General features: G+C 39.1%; 1 protein-coding gene across 6 annotated transcripts in view; it reads left to right on the top strand.

The window, feature by feature from the left end:
- The window catches only part of KIF21A (kinesin family member 21A), a 90,502-nt gene that overhangs the window by 36,953 nt on the left and 37,241 nt on the right, over nucleotides 1–16,308 (top strand). For all 6 annotated transcript variants that reach the window (XM_031048351.2, XM_031048350.2, XM_031048349.2 and 3 more), the window contains exons 6-11: nucleotides 1,878–2,045; nucleotides 3,807–3,922; nucleotides 10,167–10,362; nucleotides 11,143–11,332; nucleotides 12,039–12,102; nucleotides 12,944–13,147. In XM_031048351.2, coding sequence (XP_030904211.2) covers nucleotides 1,878–2,045; nucleotides 3,807–3,922; nucleotides 10,167–10,362; nucleotides 11,143–11,332; nucleotides 12,039–12,102; nucleotides 12,944–13,147 — 938 coding nt within the window. The remainder of the gene's footprint in view (nucleotides 1–1,877; nucleotides 2,046–3,806; nucleotides 3,923–10,166; nucleotides 10,363–11,142; nucleotides 11,333–12,038; nucleotides 12,103–12,943; nucleotides 13,148–16,308) is intronic.

Genomic DNA, 16,308 nt, shown 5'->3' with positions numbered 1-16,308 from the left:
AAAGTATCAATGTTAAATTTGGTGAACCCCTAAGTGTCTGGCTAGCATTTTACACACAGATATCAAGCTTTCAAGCATGTGGAACAGGGAATTGGATTTATAGTTGTAGTAAGTTTTTGGGGGCAGGTTGCTTTTTTGTAACACTACAAATAATCATTTGCAGGCAAAATGAGTCACTCCCTGGTCCTTTGCGGTATGTAGACCTCCTTTATGTACCTGTTAAAAATACTTCTTCCTGGTTTCCATGCTGAACCTGGTGGTGTGGACAGCTATCTGTCTTCACTTGGGAGGGACTGGCATCACACTTGAAGCCCAGACAGGGCACCTCAGTCACTGTGTGGTTTCAGGGGGTTTGTTGAAAGCTGTCCATTTAGCTGGGGAGCAAGAGAACTCATCTGGGAGCCCCAGTTCCCTTGGGCTGTCAGCACTGCAGTCTGCCTGTGCAGGTACACTTAGAGCCTTCCCCACCAGCTGAGCTACATGCAGGACTCTTGCCTGGCTCTGCCTGGCTTTTAGCAGATATTCGGGTTAGAGGAATAGGTGGCTGCCTTATGTCTTACATCAGACTGGTTTGTTTCTCCTTTTTCTTGGGAGATATGAGCAAGGTAATTTGACAGTCTGGAGCTGGGCATTGCTAGAGCCTTCATCTGTGAAGGCAGCACCCTCTCCTTTCCCTGTGGTGTTTAGGAGAGTAGAGGTTAAGCCTGACATTGGCCTCTGAATGCTCCTGGAATATAAATTAATATGAGCTATTAGTGGGTGTCCAGGAGTGATGCAGCTCAAGTTTCTGTAGACAACAGTTTTGGGAGACCTTTGTTACCAGGGCAACACAGTTTCTCCTGCTCAGATGACAGCATTGGCTGCTTCCCCTCTGGGGCAGGCAGCCAGGGCTACAGCACAGACGCACCATTCCTTGCACTGTGTTCACACTATCCATGCTTCTTGGGAGTTGTACATTTGGCTTAGTAAATAAGCAAGAGCGAAAGCATGCTTTGAGGGATGCGAAAGAGAGTTTGGGCAAACAGCAATGTAAATGTGAAAAATATCAGAAACAGTGATCTGTAGTATAGCTACACTAATGGACAGAAATAAGATTGGGATTATCTAATGAACAAGGGTAATTTTGCTGCTGTGCTTTGGGCCGTGAAGTGGGAAAAGTGGCTGAGGCTGTGGTAGCTCACTGTAGTGCAGTGAGGCTCCCCACACTGACGAAGGTATGTGTCAAGTGCCAGTTTTTGCAGCTTACTTGGGGTGTGGGGAAGGAACCTCTTCTCCCTAGTTGCCTCCTCTGTCCCCCTTTTTCTGGTCAAGTCAGAAGTGCTGGGAGAGTACTGGCTGCTAGGAAACTGGCTTAAAAATTAATTCCTACAATAAAATTGGAGAACCATGCCACAGGGATGCTGGTGATGGGGATTAAAGTTATAAAACCAAAATATCTTTCAGTTATTTGGGAGATTTATGAACCAAGTGGGTCAGGAAATTATATAATTAAGTTTGGTATTTTTTAATCAATTTCCTTCAACTGATTTAAGACTTGCGTTCCAGGAGAGGTACAAATGTTGTTGCCCACTTTGCTGAAGACTTGTGTATTTGAATGTTTGTATCCCCCCATCCTTCCATTGAGAAACAGTTGTAGCTTGTATGTATATCTGTAGCTTTAAGTATATCTGGAGCTGGGTCTTCAAGAATATGTTAGTACATACGATTAAAATGGTGACAGTTTTTGGAGAGAGGCTGTTATAAAAGAGTAACATGACAGCAAGCCTTGCGAATAATTGTTGATTGAACTTTGCAGTAGACAAAATGTTAATTGAAAGATATGAAATAAGTTAATGTGAAAGATCTTACTAAGCTTTATGGCTTATTCTTTATTTCAGGATAATACCACTGATAACAGAATAATATCAGAATCTTCTGAGATGAATGAATTTGAAACCCTTACTGCCAAGTTCCATTTTGTTGATTTAGCGGGATCTGAAAGGTTAAAGCGAACAGGAGCTACAGGAGAAAGGGCAAAAGAAGGAATTTCCATCAACTGTGGACTAGTAAGACTATACAACTTGTTCCCATAGGTTGTTGTTACCATCTTCCTTTTTTGGATCACTTGTTTTCAGTAATCCCTAAAGTAGAAAAAGGTTGAGTGAACAAAGACTGAGCGTTGCACAGGATGTGATAGTGCACATTGATTCTTACTGGCTTCTGGCTTGCTAATATTTTCTCAGTTGTATTAGACCCTAACTAGTAAATTCTAGTACTTATAGCTTATGAAATATAGTTAGTGATTTAACTTTTAAAAGATATTGTAAAGTACCTTACATTTTTTTAACTTTTATTTTTTATTGTGTCAAGACCCAAACAATTGGGGAGCATTGTAAGCAGTTTGTAAGGAGTATAGGCATGTGAAACGTGGACAATGAGTCAGCTTAATTAATGTGTAAATGCTTGGTTTTTATTACAGTTATGAAGTACAATGTAAAACAGCCCCAGGCAAAACACTTCCAACTAGAAACAAAATTCTTCATTTATAGCATCACTTCTTGTTTTGTTTCAGTATTGGGTCTCCATGTATCTTTTGATTAATTTTATTAAATGTTTTGCTTAACATTTCTTTATCTACATTGAAAAGTAGAGCTGGCGATTATCAGTAGAGATTGTAGTTTCATGCTTTTGTTTTGAGCTGTTTGGCTGAGTGGAGGCTCTGTGCAGTTCACTTTTACAGACACAAATATATGTTTACTTTCTATATGAAAACATATTTCTTCTGGTCTAGTGTGTAGTACTGCAGATAGATATTCTGTAACTAGAATTTTTAGTGATTCTGTTGCATGACAGTGGTTATATTCTGTAGGTGTACTGGTTACATTATATGGAAGAGAGAATTTAAAAAGAGAGAGTTCAATTTCATCAGTGATTATAAGCACAACAGAAACTTTAGATGACATAGGTGTATCCTTAACAAACAGGATACAGAATGCATGAAGGTGAAAATCTGTGTGATAAGAGCAATATCTGATCACAGAATTTCCATTTGCATTTAATTCCAGGCCTCAGCACTGGGAAACAGATTGAAAGGGATTTAAACACTTCAAAGCAGTCACAGTGTATCCTCAGTTTGTCGGCTGCTGGATGCAGTAAGACCATTTTCAAGACCTAAGAACTGTCTGTACAGGGTGCCATCTAGAGGAATGCTCTTTAATTTGGCATATAATTGAACTACACGCAGTTGCACTTTAGAAATAGTTTTACAGCCAAATGTTAGTTTATAAACTTGAGTTATACCCTTTGAGCAATGAAATAGGACAGCAACAAATGACACCATTTCAGTCCTTAAATGCTTAAATATTTGTCAGATATTCCTCATTTCTTACTAGTAAGCGTAGTAAATTCTGTTTTTTCAATGTGAATGCATATACTTAATTCTATATCTAGTGTAAAGCAGGTTGATAACAATTCTAAAATTAATATAGCTACTGCCAAAAGTGGAGATCAGCTTTAATAATCATTGAAAGTAAGAGTTTATGTGAAGTAATTCTAACTTTAGCTTGTGAGTGACATGAGAGAGTGCAACCAAATTGTGCAAAACACTTAGCACTTGCAGATATCAGGCTGCAATTAATTTGCTTCACTGTTGATAGCAGAAAAGTTCATAGATGTCTAGTGTTAAATGTAAAAAACCTAAGAAATTTCTTAAGTTTCATAAGTATATTTATTTCACAATATGCAGACTCCCTTTTTAGCTGTTTTTAAAATAAAACTATTCATGAATTTATTCTAACTTATGTGTTGTGTGATTTGGTGTCTTGTAGCTGGCACTTGGCAATGTAATAAGTGCACTGGGAGATAAAAGTAAGAAGGCAACTCATGTACCATACAGAGATTCAAAGCTTACAAGGCTACTTCAGGATTCTCTTGGGGGAAACAGGTATGACAACTAGAATATTTTACGCATTTCATTGTGAATGAGCATGAATTGAGTACATTATCTTCAGAAAGTAAAATAAACATTAAACAATGATAAAAATAGCCAGTCTTCTCTGGGGGAAGGTTCCAAAGATAAATTGCTCTCTTGATAGAAAACACGATCAATGGAGGGAAAAGATTTTGTAAAGATGATTTTTGCATCGTTCTTTTTCAGTGCTGTTGTAGCTTTACTAGCCACAAGGCTTTGAGTTACTTAGAAGCTACCGTCTGCAGGCCAGGTCATTCCTATGAAGGCCTTTTTAGATTATAGATAACAAAATTTACCATTTATGCTATTATGTTATAGCCTTGTTAATTACAGCATTGTTTAAAGATGTGATAAGTTTCTCCTTGAGCATTTCAGTTACTTTTTTAGTTAATGGCACTGAATTGTTCGCTCTGATTTCCATACACAGGAGCATGGAGTTGGCTTACCACAGGCATTGCTAACTTCTGGTAAAGATTGCATACCTCAGGGGTATGTTGCATCTATCCATTTATCTGATGTTGGGTTAGGGCCTAATAAAACAAGTGTTTCACCAGAATTGTTTGTATGAACCTGCTCTGTATACCTACTGCACATACAAGGAAGAGGGTCTTTGGCCTCTTGAAGCCTTGTCTAAGCAAACATTAACAAATCTATTAAAATACAAATGTTGTATTTGTAATGTGTTTGTAATTCATACCGTCTATGACTATAAGAGAAAGCATAGTTGAGTATGTTTTCACAAGGTAGTACTCTCCTTCCTCTATTTAATCAAATACAGCTCACTCCTATTTTTTTAGGAGGGCAGGAAGTTTTCTGGGCATTTCACAAAGGAACAGGGAGAGTGGAAAGGAGTTCTTGAATTGTTGCTCTGCTCTTCAGTGAGAACTTTAATAACACCTTGCAGCACTGCAGTGTGAGGAAAAGCACAGAGCTGGACAAAACAAAACAAAGACTAGAATTTTCAGAAGTCCCTAAGGGAGGAAAAAAACTCAGTTATGAAAAAAATGGACAGAAATCAAGAACATGGATGCTCTCTTAGCTAGTGCTAAAAATAGTTACTAGTAGCACTTCTTGATTAAATTTGATATCAAATACACTGGCTAATGGCCATTTTTTTCAAGCCACTTTTAAAATTGAACTTTTGTTGAAATATTTTGACTCTAAAACATTTCCCCATCTTACAGCTCCACTGCTCCCCCACCTGGAGAAATCACATAGCTTAGTGTTGGGGTTTAACCCCAGCCAGCAGCTAAGCCCCCCACACAGCTTTTAATAGCATAGACATTAAAGTCATGGGACCCCCACATAATTTTTTTGTGATAGACATGCTAAGGCATATCAAATGAGTACTTTGCTGTTCAGGAAAGAGTTATTCATTCTGGCATATTTTCCTATCCATGCTTTGGCAACCAAAAAGTGTAGGAAAGCTACATTTTAATAAATATGCATTTATTTTTCTTTCTGAGAAGTCAGATTGTTAGATTTGTTACCGTGTTCTTCAGCTTTCCAAATTTCACCCTAGGTATCACAGTCCACATTATTGTTTCTTTGCAAATCCTTAAAGTTTTCTAGTAGAGAGGCAGATTAGATTGCGGTGAGTCCCAAGTTAACAATGATGCATTGTATCACTGCACTATTAGCACTATAATCCCGATTTTAAATATATAATGCTGAAACTGGTCTGAAGTAACATTTAAATGTTAATGTTTCTTGAATTATTCAAGTGAGAATATGGAGTATTAGTAGTTTCAGAAAAATGAAGACTTTAATAACTTCCAACCCTAGTTTATTATGTAATTCAGATAAGAAGGTAGATTTCAAGTTCCTCAGTTTTAAAGACAGACACCTAACAGAACCAGTCCTCTGAGGGTTAGGAAAGTAATGCAATTCTCAAATAAAAGCACAAGTAGTCCTGATGTCAAAGATTTGTTCTTAATCTTTCATATTCTTATCTTGAACTAAACTCTGCAGAATTGATGCAAATATGCTGGAGGTCTGAGGAAGACATGCTGAAACTGAATATTCCTTGTACCCTCAGGCTAATAACTCTTTGCAGTTTAGTTTCCAATGTTCATGGTGAAGGTAATTGTTTGCCTCACAAAGGGTTGCAGGGATTAATTTGTTTTCCTCAGTCTGAAACTGCAAAAAGTGAGGATCAGAATCCAGTCTGATGCAGATACTGCCCTGGAGACAGTGCATTCTTCCTACAGCTACAATCTAAACCTTAACATAAAACAAAGAAGCAAATTCCTCTGAAGCCTGGAGGAGACTACTCAGTCCATCAGACATAGGTGTTTTCCCCTGCCTGTTGAGAATTTAGGCCATGTAGGCACATTCAGGGTATGATCTACAGCTGGAACTCTGGTTCTGACTCCTCTAGGCTGTTCTTACCTGATGTGGAATGAGTGTGCTCCAGGGAGCGAGGGAAGAGCCCCCAGTTCCTCCATCTGCCTGTTAAATGATGAAACCACTTTGTTGGAATGAGAACTCTTTTGCCTTTTTCTGCCTTCATCACACTGATACTTGCTGGTCTGTCTGCTCAGTCTTTCATTTGGAGCATGTTCTCATCCTGCATATCCCATGATGGGATGGCTATAGGGTGTTGTAGAAACCTGAATACAGTTGTTCATAGCCCTCTTGGGCCTAGAGCTCAGGTTCTGTGGCATGTTGTGGAAGTGCTCTAAGCTGTCGTGTTATGAAATGTGAGTAAGTACAGTTCTATCCAGATTTCCTAAGGATAAATACTAGCTTTTGGGTTTCTATTGGAGAATAGGAGATAATTTGCAGTGGAGGCTTCAGACAGTTTGGACCTCAGTAGAACATGAAGTAGACAGTAGATAGCTGAGGCAGTTTGCACATGCATGGACAGCTGAGTGTTCAGGCAGCTTTCAGATTATGTAGCTAGGCACCTGAGGAATAACAGTAGGCAGCCCTGACAACTGCATGGTCCACATCAATATTTAGGACTTTAGGTTGATAATCCTAAATCTCAGTTTAGGTATGATTAGGTAAACTGAATATAATTTGAAAAACGTTTATAGAAACACCAATTAATTGCATTTACAATTTCACATGTAGAACAACTAATGATCTAGCATTTCCTATGCTAAGGTGATACAAGATTGTAACAGTGCTGAACTCTGAGGTTAACAGTCTTCTCCTGCGAGCTAGATTGAGGAATGTTTTCAGAAATATTATGAAGTCACTATCCTTGTTTTGCCTTCTGCCTGAAGGTCTGTTAGCCTTTCTATAGACCTTTTGTTCCTGATCATAGAATCATAGAATAGTTAGGGATGGAAAGGACCTTAAGATCATCAAGTTCCAACCTCCTGCCTTAAGCAGGGACACCTCACACTAAACCATGTCACCCAGGGTTCTGTCCAACCTGGCGTTGAACACTGCCAGGGATGGAGCATTCACAGCTTCCTTGGGCAACCCATTCCAGTGCCTCACCACCCTAACAGTAAAGAATTTCTTCCTTATATTCAATCTAAACGTCCACTGTTTAAGTTTTAACCCGTTACCCCTTGTCCTATCACTACAGTCCCTAATGAATAGTCCCTCCCCAGCATCCCTGTAGGTCCCCTTCAGATACTGGAAGGCTGCTATGAGGTCTCCACGCAGCTTTCTCCAGGCTGAACAGCAACAGCTTTCTCAGCCTGTCTTCATAGGAGAGGTGCTCCAGTGTCCTTGTGGCATTTCATGACATGGACTGAAGTTGATGAGGAAACTCAAATCCTAATCGAGACTTAAATCCAACTTTATTACGATCACGCCCTTTTTATCCCCCTGTTTGGTACTACTTTCCCAACCTGCACAAACATGCCACGTTCAATGTCATTGGTCCCTGTAAAAACCTCCAGGTAAATAGTCCTATCATAATGCTGCAGACTCTTTCAAAACCCCCACGTCCTCTGGCCTCCAACTGAGATTCCTGCCACAACTACATCCTGGCCCATCCTCCCAAGGCTTACTCATTGACTTTCCCTTTCCTTCATCACCCCAGAGCTTGTCAAACACCAAGGCCTCGGAGTTCATTCCCAAACTCCTTTTCATGCAAATCTTATCACCTTCACTCCCCACATCCCCTGATCATCCTCATGGCCCTCCTCTGGGCTTGTTCCAGCAGTTCCATGTCCTTTTAATGCTGAGGACACCAGAACTGCACACAGTACTCCAACTGAGGTCTCACGAAAGCAGAGTAGAGGGGCAGGATCACATCCTTTGACCTGCTGGTCATGCTCCTTTTGATGCAGCCCAGGACACGGTTGGCTTTCTGGGCTGTAAGCACACACTGAAGCTGGCTCATGTTCATTTTCTCATTGACCAACACCCCCAAGTCCTTCTCCTCAGGGCTGCTCTGAATCTCTTCTCTGCCCAACCTGTAGCTGTGCCTGGGATTGCTCCCATGCTGGTGTAGAACTTTGCACTTGTCATGGTTAAACTTCATGAGGTTGGCATCAGCCCACCTCACAAGTGTGTCAAGGTCCCTCTGGATGGCATTCCTTCCCTCTAGCATATCAACCAAACCACACAGCTTGGTGTGTGGCAGAATTGCTGAGGGCACACTCAATCCCACTGTCCATGTCACCGACAAAGATGTTAAACAAGAGTGGTCCCAACACCGATCCCTGAGGGACACCACTCATTACTGGTCTTCAGCTGGACACTGAGCCATTGACCACAACTCTTTGCATGCGGCCATCCAGCCAGTTCTTTATCCACTGAGTGCTCCACCTATCAAATTGATGTCTCTCCAATTTAGAGACAAGGATGTCATGTGGGACAGTGTCGAACACTTTGCATAAGTCCAGGTAGATGACATCAACTGCTCTACCCCTGTCCATCAGTTCCGTAGCCCCATCATAGAAGGCCACCAAATTGGTCAGGCAGGATTTCCCCTTAGTGAAGCCATGCTGGCTGTCACCAAGCACCTTGCTCTTTTTCATGTGCCCTAGCATGCCTTCCAAGAGAATCTGCTCCCAGATCTTGCCAGGCACAGAGGTGAGACTGACTGGTCTGTAATTCCCTGGATCATCCATTCTCCTCTTCTTGAAAATGGGGGTTATATTCCCCCTTTTCCAGTCATAGGGAACTTCACCTGACTGCCATGGTCTTTCAGATATGATGGCCAGTGGCTTTGCAACTTCATTTGCCAGCTCCTTCAGGACCCAAGGATAGATTTCATCAGGTCCCATGGACTTGTGTATGTTCAGGGTCTTAATATGGTCTTGAACCAGATCCTCTCCTACACGGGGCTTAGGGTCTTCATTCTCACAGTCCCTGTGTCTGCCTTCCAAGACTTGAGTGGTGTGGTCAGAGCCTTTGCCAGTGAACACCGAGGCAAAGAAGTTATTCAGAACCTCAGCCTTCTCCAAGTCCTGTGTAGCCAGTTCTCTTGACAGCTTCTGGAGGGGCCCACATTGTCCTGAGTCTGTCTTTTATTCGCAATGTACCTAGAGAATCCCTTCCTGTTATCTTTCACATTCCCAGCCAAGTTTAATTCTAACTGGGCCTTAGCTTTCCTAACCTGGTCCCTAACTTCCCGGACAACATCCCTGTATTCTTCCCAGGCCGCCTGTCCTTGCTTCCATCTTTTATAAGCCTTTTTTTTTTTCCCCTTGAAGTTTCCTCAGCAGCTCCTTATCCATCCAAGGAGGTCTCCTGGCCCTCCTGCTGCACTTCCTTCTAGTTGGGATGCAACACTCCTGAGCTTGTAGCAGGTGATCCTTGAATATAAACCAACAGTCTCGGGCCCCCTTGCCCTCTAGGGCTATATCCCAAAGGACCTTGCTAAGCAGGTTCCTGAAGAGCCCAAAGTCTGCCCTCTTGAAGTCCAGGGCAGTGAGCTTGCTGCACGCTCTTCTCACTGTCCTGAGGATCTTGAACTCAACCATCTCATGATCCCTACAACCAAGGCTGCCCTGAAGCGTCACATTTCCAACGAGCCCTTCCCTGTTGGTGAGCATGAGGTCAAGCAGGGCACCTCTCCTTGTCGGCTCCTCTATTACTTGCAGAAGGAAGTTGTCTTCCACACAATCGAGAAACCTGGATTGTTTGTGCTGGGTTGTACTGTCCGTCCAACAGATGTCAGGGTGGTTGAAGTCCCCCATGAGGACAGGGGCCTGTGAGTGTGAGGCTGTTCCTATTTGTCCGTAGAACTCTTCATCCATAGGGTCTTAATGTGTAATGCTGACCTATGCTTCTATTGTTCCAGTCAAACACTGATGATAGCGTGTGTGAGCCCTTCAGATCGAGATTTCATGGAAACCTTGAACACATTAAAGTATGCCAATCGGGCACGGAACATCAAGAACAAGGTGGTAGTTAATCAGGATAGAGCAAGCCAACAAATAAATGCTTTGCGCAGTGAGATTACACGGCTACAGATGGAACTCATGGAATACAAAACAGTAAGCTTATCCTATTAGGATTTCTCCTGCTTTAAAATGCTTATACCTGTACAGCTTGTTGTTCTTTTGGCTACTTCTACATCATACGTTTAAAAAAATTTGAATAGCAACTCAAACAACATTTTGAATTCCTTTGATCACCAAATGTTTTTAGAAAATTTAAATTGCATTCCCAAAGGAAAGGTAGACCAATGAATGCCAGTAATGTCAACAGATGCTGCATATTTGTTATCCTTTGGAAGTAATTATTTCTCATCAATGTGCAAAAGCTCAATTTTTTGCCTTTCAAAGCAGAATTGACCAGTTTAGATTGTTACATAAATGAATGTGTCCAGTTACTGCTTTTAAAAACTTACTAGACAGCTAAAAATGTTGTTTTAAAAAATAAATTTTAAAATGTAAGATAGATACTCATGCTATCTCCTGCAATTTTAAACAAATAATGTTCTCAGCAATAATCGTGGTTATCAAACAGTGTCTTTCTCCTTTGCTATCCTTAAGATAGTATTCTCATTTGATTAAGAATTGATATATCATTTTTTTAATGTGCCCGAGAACTCGTATTTCAGACTAAGAAGATCCAAAAGTTAATGTGTTGGCCAAACATCAGTATTTTGGAAACTATCCGTATATCCGTTGTTGTAAACTTTTTGAGAGAAACTTGTCTTTTGCTATGAGTGTCTATTTGCAATTTCAAGTAATCTGTTGATTGCCTTTGTTAAGATAATTTTTTTTGTCTGTAGGTCAGCTTTTATTAATAATAAAATATATTTACTTAAGGGTAAAAGGATTATAGATGAAGATGGCGTTGAAAGCATCAATGACATGTTTCATGAAAATGCAATGCTGCAAACAGAAAACAACAACCTGCGTGTTAGAATTAAAGCAATGCAAGAGACTATTGATGCACTGAGAGCCAGAATAACGCAACTTATGAGTGATCAGGCCAACCAAGTCCTAGCCAGAGCAGGTATGCTGTGGGTGCATTGTGTATAAGCTGCTTCATAAGTTCATGAGCTTAAATTGGTTGTATGTTTTTACTGTATGGGATCCCTACGAATGAGGTGATGCCTTTGTAACTGTAATGAAGGACCTGCTTTGGCAGGGATAAGTTCCCATCTGATTCTTTCTTCTGTTTCTGGAGACTGCTATTAGCAAAAATAGTTTGGTAGCCTGATTTGACAATTCATTTAAGCAACATGAAATGTGAAATAACACATTTGGTCAGGAATTATTTGTATGCTTAGCTATACACAGGATTAAATAATTTGCTTTGGGTGAGGAGCCGGACACAGATAGGTGAATGCTGGCTTGCTTTCACCTCATAGAATAATCAACCCGTTGACTTACCATGACTGCATTGTTCTTCTTATGCATTGTTTGTTAGGTTACTTTTGATTTATGCCCATGCATTGTTAAAAGGTGCTAATATGGAAAACAAGTAGAAACAGTTACTCGTAAAATCCTGAACATAAGAGACAAAGGAAACAAAAACTTAATGCAGTTTAGGGAGGAATGTCTTTAACAAACCAGGTAAATCTAAACATGTAGCGCACATGACTGTTTTGATTTGCTGGTATCTTGTGCCTAGTAGCTGTATTCAGGTGTTTGTATGATTACCGTTCTTTCTCAGTCTTTCTCTTACCCCAATTCCCCTTTCTGTCTGTACTTCAAAGGAGAAGGAAGTGAAGAAATTGGCAACATGATTCATAATTATATCAAGGAAATTGAAGATCTCAGGTATTTGCATAACATGTATTTGAACAATTTTTATTAACAGAAAAACCCCAAAACAAGCAAACAAATGCTGCACCAAAACAGCTGTTTTCCTGTGTGGGGATTACTTTAGGACAGTGGTCCTTCAGCTTCTAAAACCATCTGGTGTTGTTCTTGGCCACAAAATAATTAAAATGTTTGAAACTGACAGTAGAAATGAAAATAAGATGTTGCCTAAATTGTGATGAGGACTTGATATTGCTGCACAGAGGGCAGCAAAACATAACTTCATAACCCCATATATAAACGGTAGTGCTAAGAAATTACTTGTTATGACTTAATGTTTAAAAAAAACCAACCCACATCTGCTTTCTTTCTAAGCCAAAGTATTAAATATTTTAGATATTTTTATTTCTGTATTTCTTGGAGGCGTATAATGCAAAAAAAAAAAAAGTGGCATAGTCCCAATTAGAGCTTTTGTGTAGCTTTCATATAATGCATATGCCCATGGCAGGGCGGTTGGAACTAGATTATCTTAAGGTCCTTTCCAACCCTAACTATTCTATGATTCTATAGCTATGTAGTGTATGCAGATATATAGCTGTACATGTAAATGTCTACGTAAACACACACATATATGTATTCTGTCTAGTTATGTATATTTTATGTATATAACCCACTGTGTAAAGTGCTCTCAGGGGGTTTACTACACTTATATTTTGTGAGACTTTACTTTGATTTGGATTTTTTTTTAAACTGAAGGTAATGCACTGCAGTTAGAGATTCTGAAGAGTGTGCATCTCATGCATTAGCAATACTTGTGATTCATGCTCTACAGTTCTTCCTTTTTTCTTCTTTTGTTAAGAGCAAAATTATTAGAAAGTGAAGCAGTGAATGAAAATCTTCGACGCAACTTGTCAAGAGCTTCAACAAGATCCACGTACTTTGGTGGCCCATCAGCATTTTCTGCTTCTATGCTTTCTTCCGAGAAAGAGACAATGGAAATTCTAGATATAGCCAAGAAAGATCTAGAAAAGCTGAAAAAAAAAGAAAGGAAAAAGAAAAAGAGGTGGTGTATGAGTTATGATGCTATTTGTTTTCTCTTTACTAGTAGTTGCTGCTGTGTGGGTTTGGATCCTAAGTCACTGTTCCTTCAAACTCTTTTGCGCATTGAAGTTACAGGTGTCTTTCTTTTGCATCTTTTCTTCTAGGAAAATATGCAGTATTTGTAGAAGGATGTCTCTGTAATCAGTTGTTCTGATGCAGAGTGGTAAAAGCACAGGTGCTCTCCATTGATTTTGATATTTTTCATTTTTTAAAAAAAGCATGCCTGAAATTCAACAGAAGTTTAAATAAACCACCAAAATATAATTTTTTTTCTACCATATGTCAAAACTGAAACAGCTTTCTGAAGAAAAGATATTCTAAATAGCTGGGAGTTCTTTGGTAGCTCTTGGAACTGCTTCTTTATTTCCTTCTTTTATGAATGTCTTTAGTTTGAGCTTTTCTAATCCTCTGCAACATCATGCTTTGCTGGTCTTTGCCATCCAGCTACTCATCCACTAAAATGCTCATCGACATTGATATAAATGCCTGTTCAGACAGCAGTTAGTACAGCAAGGATCTGTTTGTGTACTCTCAGACTTTGATTCCATTAGAGATCTTACCCTTTTCTTTGAGATTTTCCACACTTCTAATCCATTCATTGTTCTACTAATGACCCTTCAGGCTTCAAGTTAAGAGTAAAACTAAAACAGTGTAAACCTAGAATATAGTTGAAGTATAAAGTAGATTTAAGTTAGTAATTTGAGGTCCTATATAAATCCATTCATGGCATGAATGCCTGATGCTTGTAGAGAACACTCATTTTAAGAACAAACCAATTCTTCCTTTGCATATAATTTTTCAGGAAACTCTTATACTTTACAGGGATTTTGATAGAATTTTATGTCTTGTGTCTGTAGGAACTTGAGGGGAAGGATAGAAAAATGAATTCAGCAGAATCTTCTGTCCTTTCTTCAGCTGAAACACTTCAATATATTCTGTAATTGTAAATGCGTGAATAAAGAGATTTGATTTTGTATGTTTCAACAAATTCTAGAATTGAGCGTGCATTTAAATACATGCTTAGATAGAGCCCCAGTTGTTAGGTTGGGGCCTGAGTATTAGGTGGAAGACAGGATTGTGACCAGAAAACAAGATAAAGTTTACTACGTATGTGGAATAATTTCTCTTATTGTTGGAGGTGATCACTTGGAAAAAAGCAGATAGTAGTTTTACCCTGCATACAGTAGTAAAATGCATGGTGGTTTATTCTAGGGTCTGGTGTTGGTGGTTTTGGTTTGTTTGCTTTTTTCTTTTCTGAAAGAAGCTTCAATGTCCAGTCACACTTGCTCACACCAGGACAGTAATCTTGCGAATGAGACAGCAAAGTGGTCTGATCCAGAAGTAGGGATTACTTACCATAAACTATTTTTGAGATCAGCTTTCTATCCTAGTGTTAAAGAATAGGAGAATCATACGAAAAAATAAGTTGAAAAAGACCTTTTGTGGGTCTTGTGTTCTATAGAATGGGATCACACTCTTCAAAGTGCTGAATCTATCTAGCAGCCCATCTTCAGACTACTTTGTAATAAATACGTATTTGAGGTGCATATGTTAGAAGAAAAAGGTCCTTAGAAGGTAAGAAATGCTAGAATTTGAGGGATTATGCAAATAGCTTGTCATACTTGATACGTACAGAATGATTCTAATTAATGAAGTGCACAGTCTGTGTTCAGGATGTATCACTGTGAATTTTTATTCTATTGAAATTTCAGGAATTGGTAGTGGGTATGCTGATACACTGCAAAGGGACCATTTACCCTGCAGTTTGGTAGGGATTCTTTGCCCTACTTCTGTCTTCTACAGGCATTTAGCTGCTTTTACTTTGCCTTCTTTTTTTTTTTTTTTAGGCTTCCTGTTCTTTTAAAGTTGTTTAAGTAGTATTTTACTATTAAAATGGGATTGATAACCCTAGTTACTAGTTCTGCCCTATCTGCTACCTTTCTTGCCCACTTTGTTTCCTGGTTATGGGTCTGTACTATAAAAGGTGTATAATTCCAGATATGTGCAACTTATCTGAGCTGTTGTGAGCTAGCTTGAAGATCTAAGAGCCAGATTCTGAATGAGCAGCAGGTATGTACTGCTATATACCTGTAGCCTTTAACAAGCATCTCTCAAAATTTATCAGAAGCAGTTTATACATCAGTAATATTTTGGCAACTGAAATACTGACGTGGTTGACTGGTGTGTCCCAGAGTCTGACCTAGTCATCAGAAGTCCCAAAGCAAATCTCTTACATTCCTTTCAGTCATTAGACGGCATTACATACCTGGTAACCTCTTTTGACTGCTGTCTTTTGATTCCCCTAACCTTTATTAAACTAAATTAGTGATAAAGTTACACAGGGTTCAGCGTATTAGCTCTGAGCTGATACTGAGGGAGAATGGCAGGCAGTGTGAGGTGAAAAGGCAGCAAAAGCTCTTGATCAAAACTTGCTCATAATGGGAGCATGAGGAATTTCAGTTGTTGCTGAAATTTAAGCCATCTCTACACTTACATAAGTCATGCAGACATTTCTTTACATCCACATTTGCTCAAGAGAAAAATGTACAAGCAGAAATACTAACACTTTTTCCATCTCACTGCTTCCAGTGCACGTTTTCTGTTAATTTATTAAAAAATAACAAGCATCATTGGTTTGTACTTTTTGAATCTCAGGAAAAAAACAAACGGCAGTTTTCTGCTTTTTATTAAAAAACCAACAAAACCCCAAACCAAAGAAAAAATAAATGCAGCTTGAAGATTTTTATATGAATTTTATTCAGAATATATGATTTAGAATATTAATGTTCTCATTACTATTTTATATTACAATGTTATCTGCACATATAAAGCTAGTGCTTGGTTTTTTCTGATATATGTTCCTGAGAATATATAACCTTGATTCAGTGGCAGAACTTCTTGCAATTTTACCTGCCAATTTGAAGTGGCAAAAGAGGAATAAGCTTTTTTTTAAAACCAAGAGATTTTTTTGAATTCGTATTAGTAATAATTCTTAAAGTGAAACTTATTATCTCTAACTAAAACTTCTTCATTAGTGTAACTTGAATTTACAGCTGTTGACAGTGAAAGATTAGTTATCCTACAAATGCTTCTTCTTTGTTTTCTATTACTTTCCAACTGTGC

The sequence above is a fragment of the Melopsittacus undulatus genome, chromosome 5, assembly GCF_012275295.1.
Source record: "Melopsittacus undulatus isolate bMelUnd1 chromosome 5, bMelUnd1.mat.Z, whole genome shotgun sequence".
NCBI classification, from domain to species: domain Eukaryota; kingdom Metazoa; phylum Chordata; class Aves; order Psittaciformes; family Psittaculidae; genus Melopsittacus; species Melopsittacus undulatus.
Note: the sequence above shows the minus strand (reverse complement) of the source record. Positions and strands in the feature narration are given on the sequence as shown.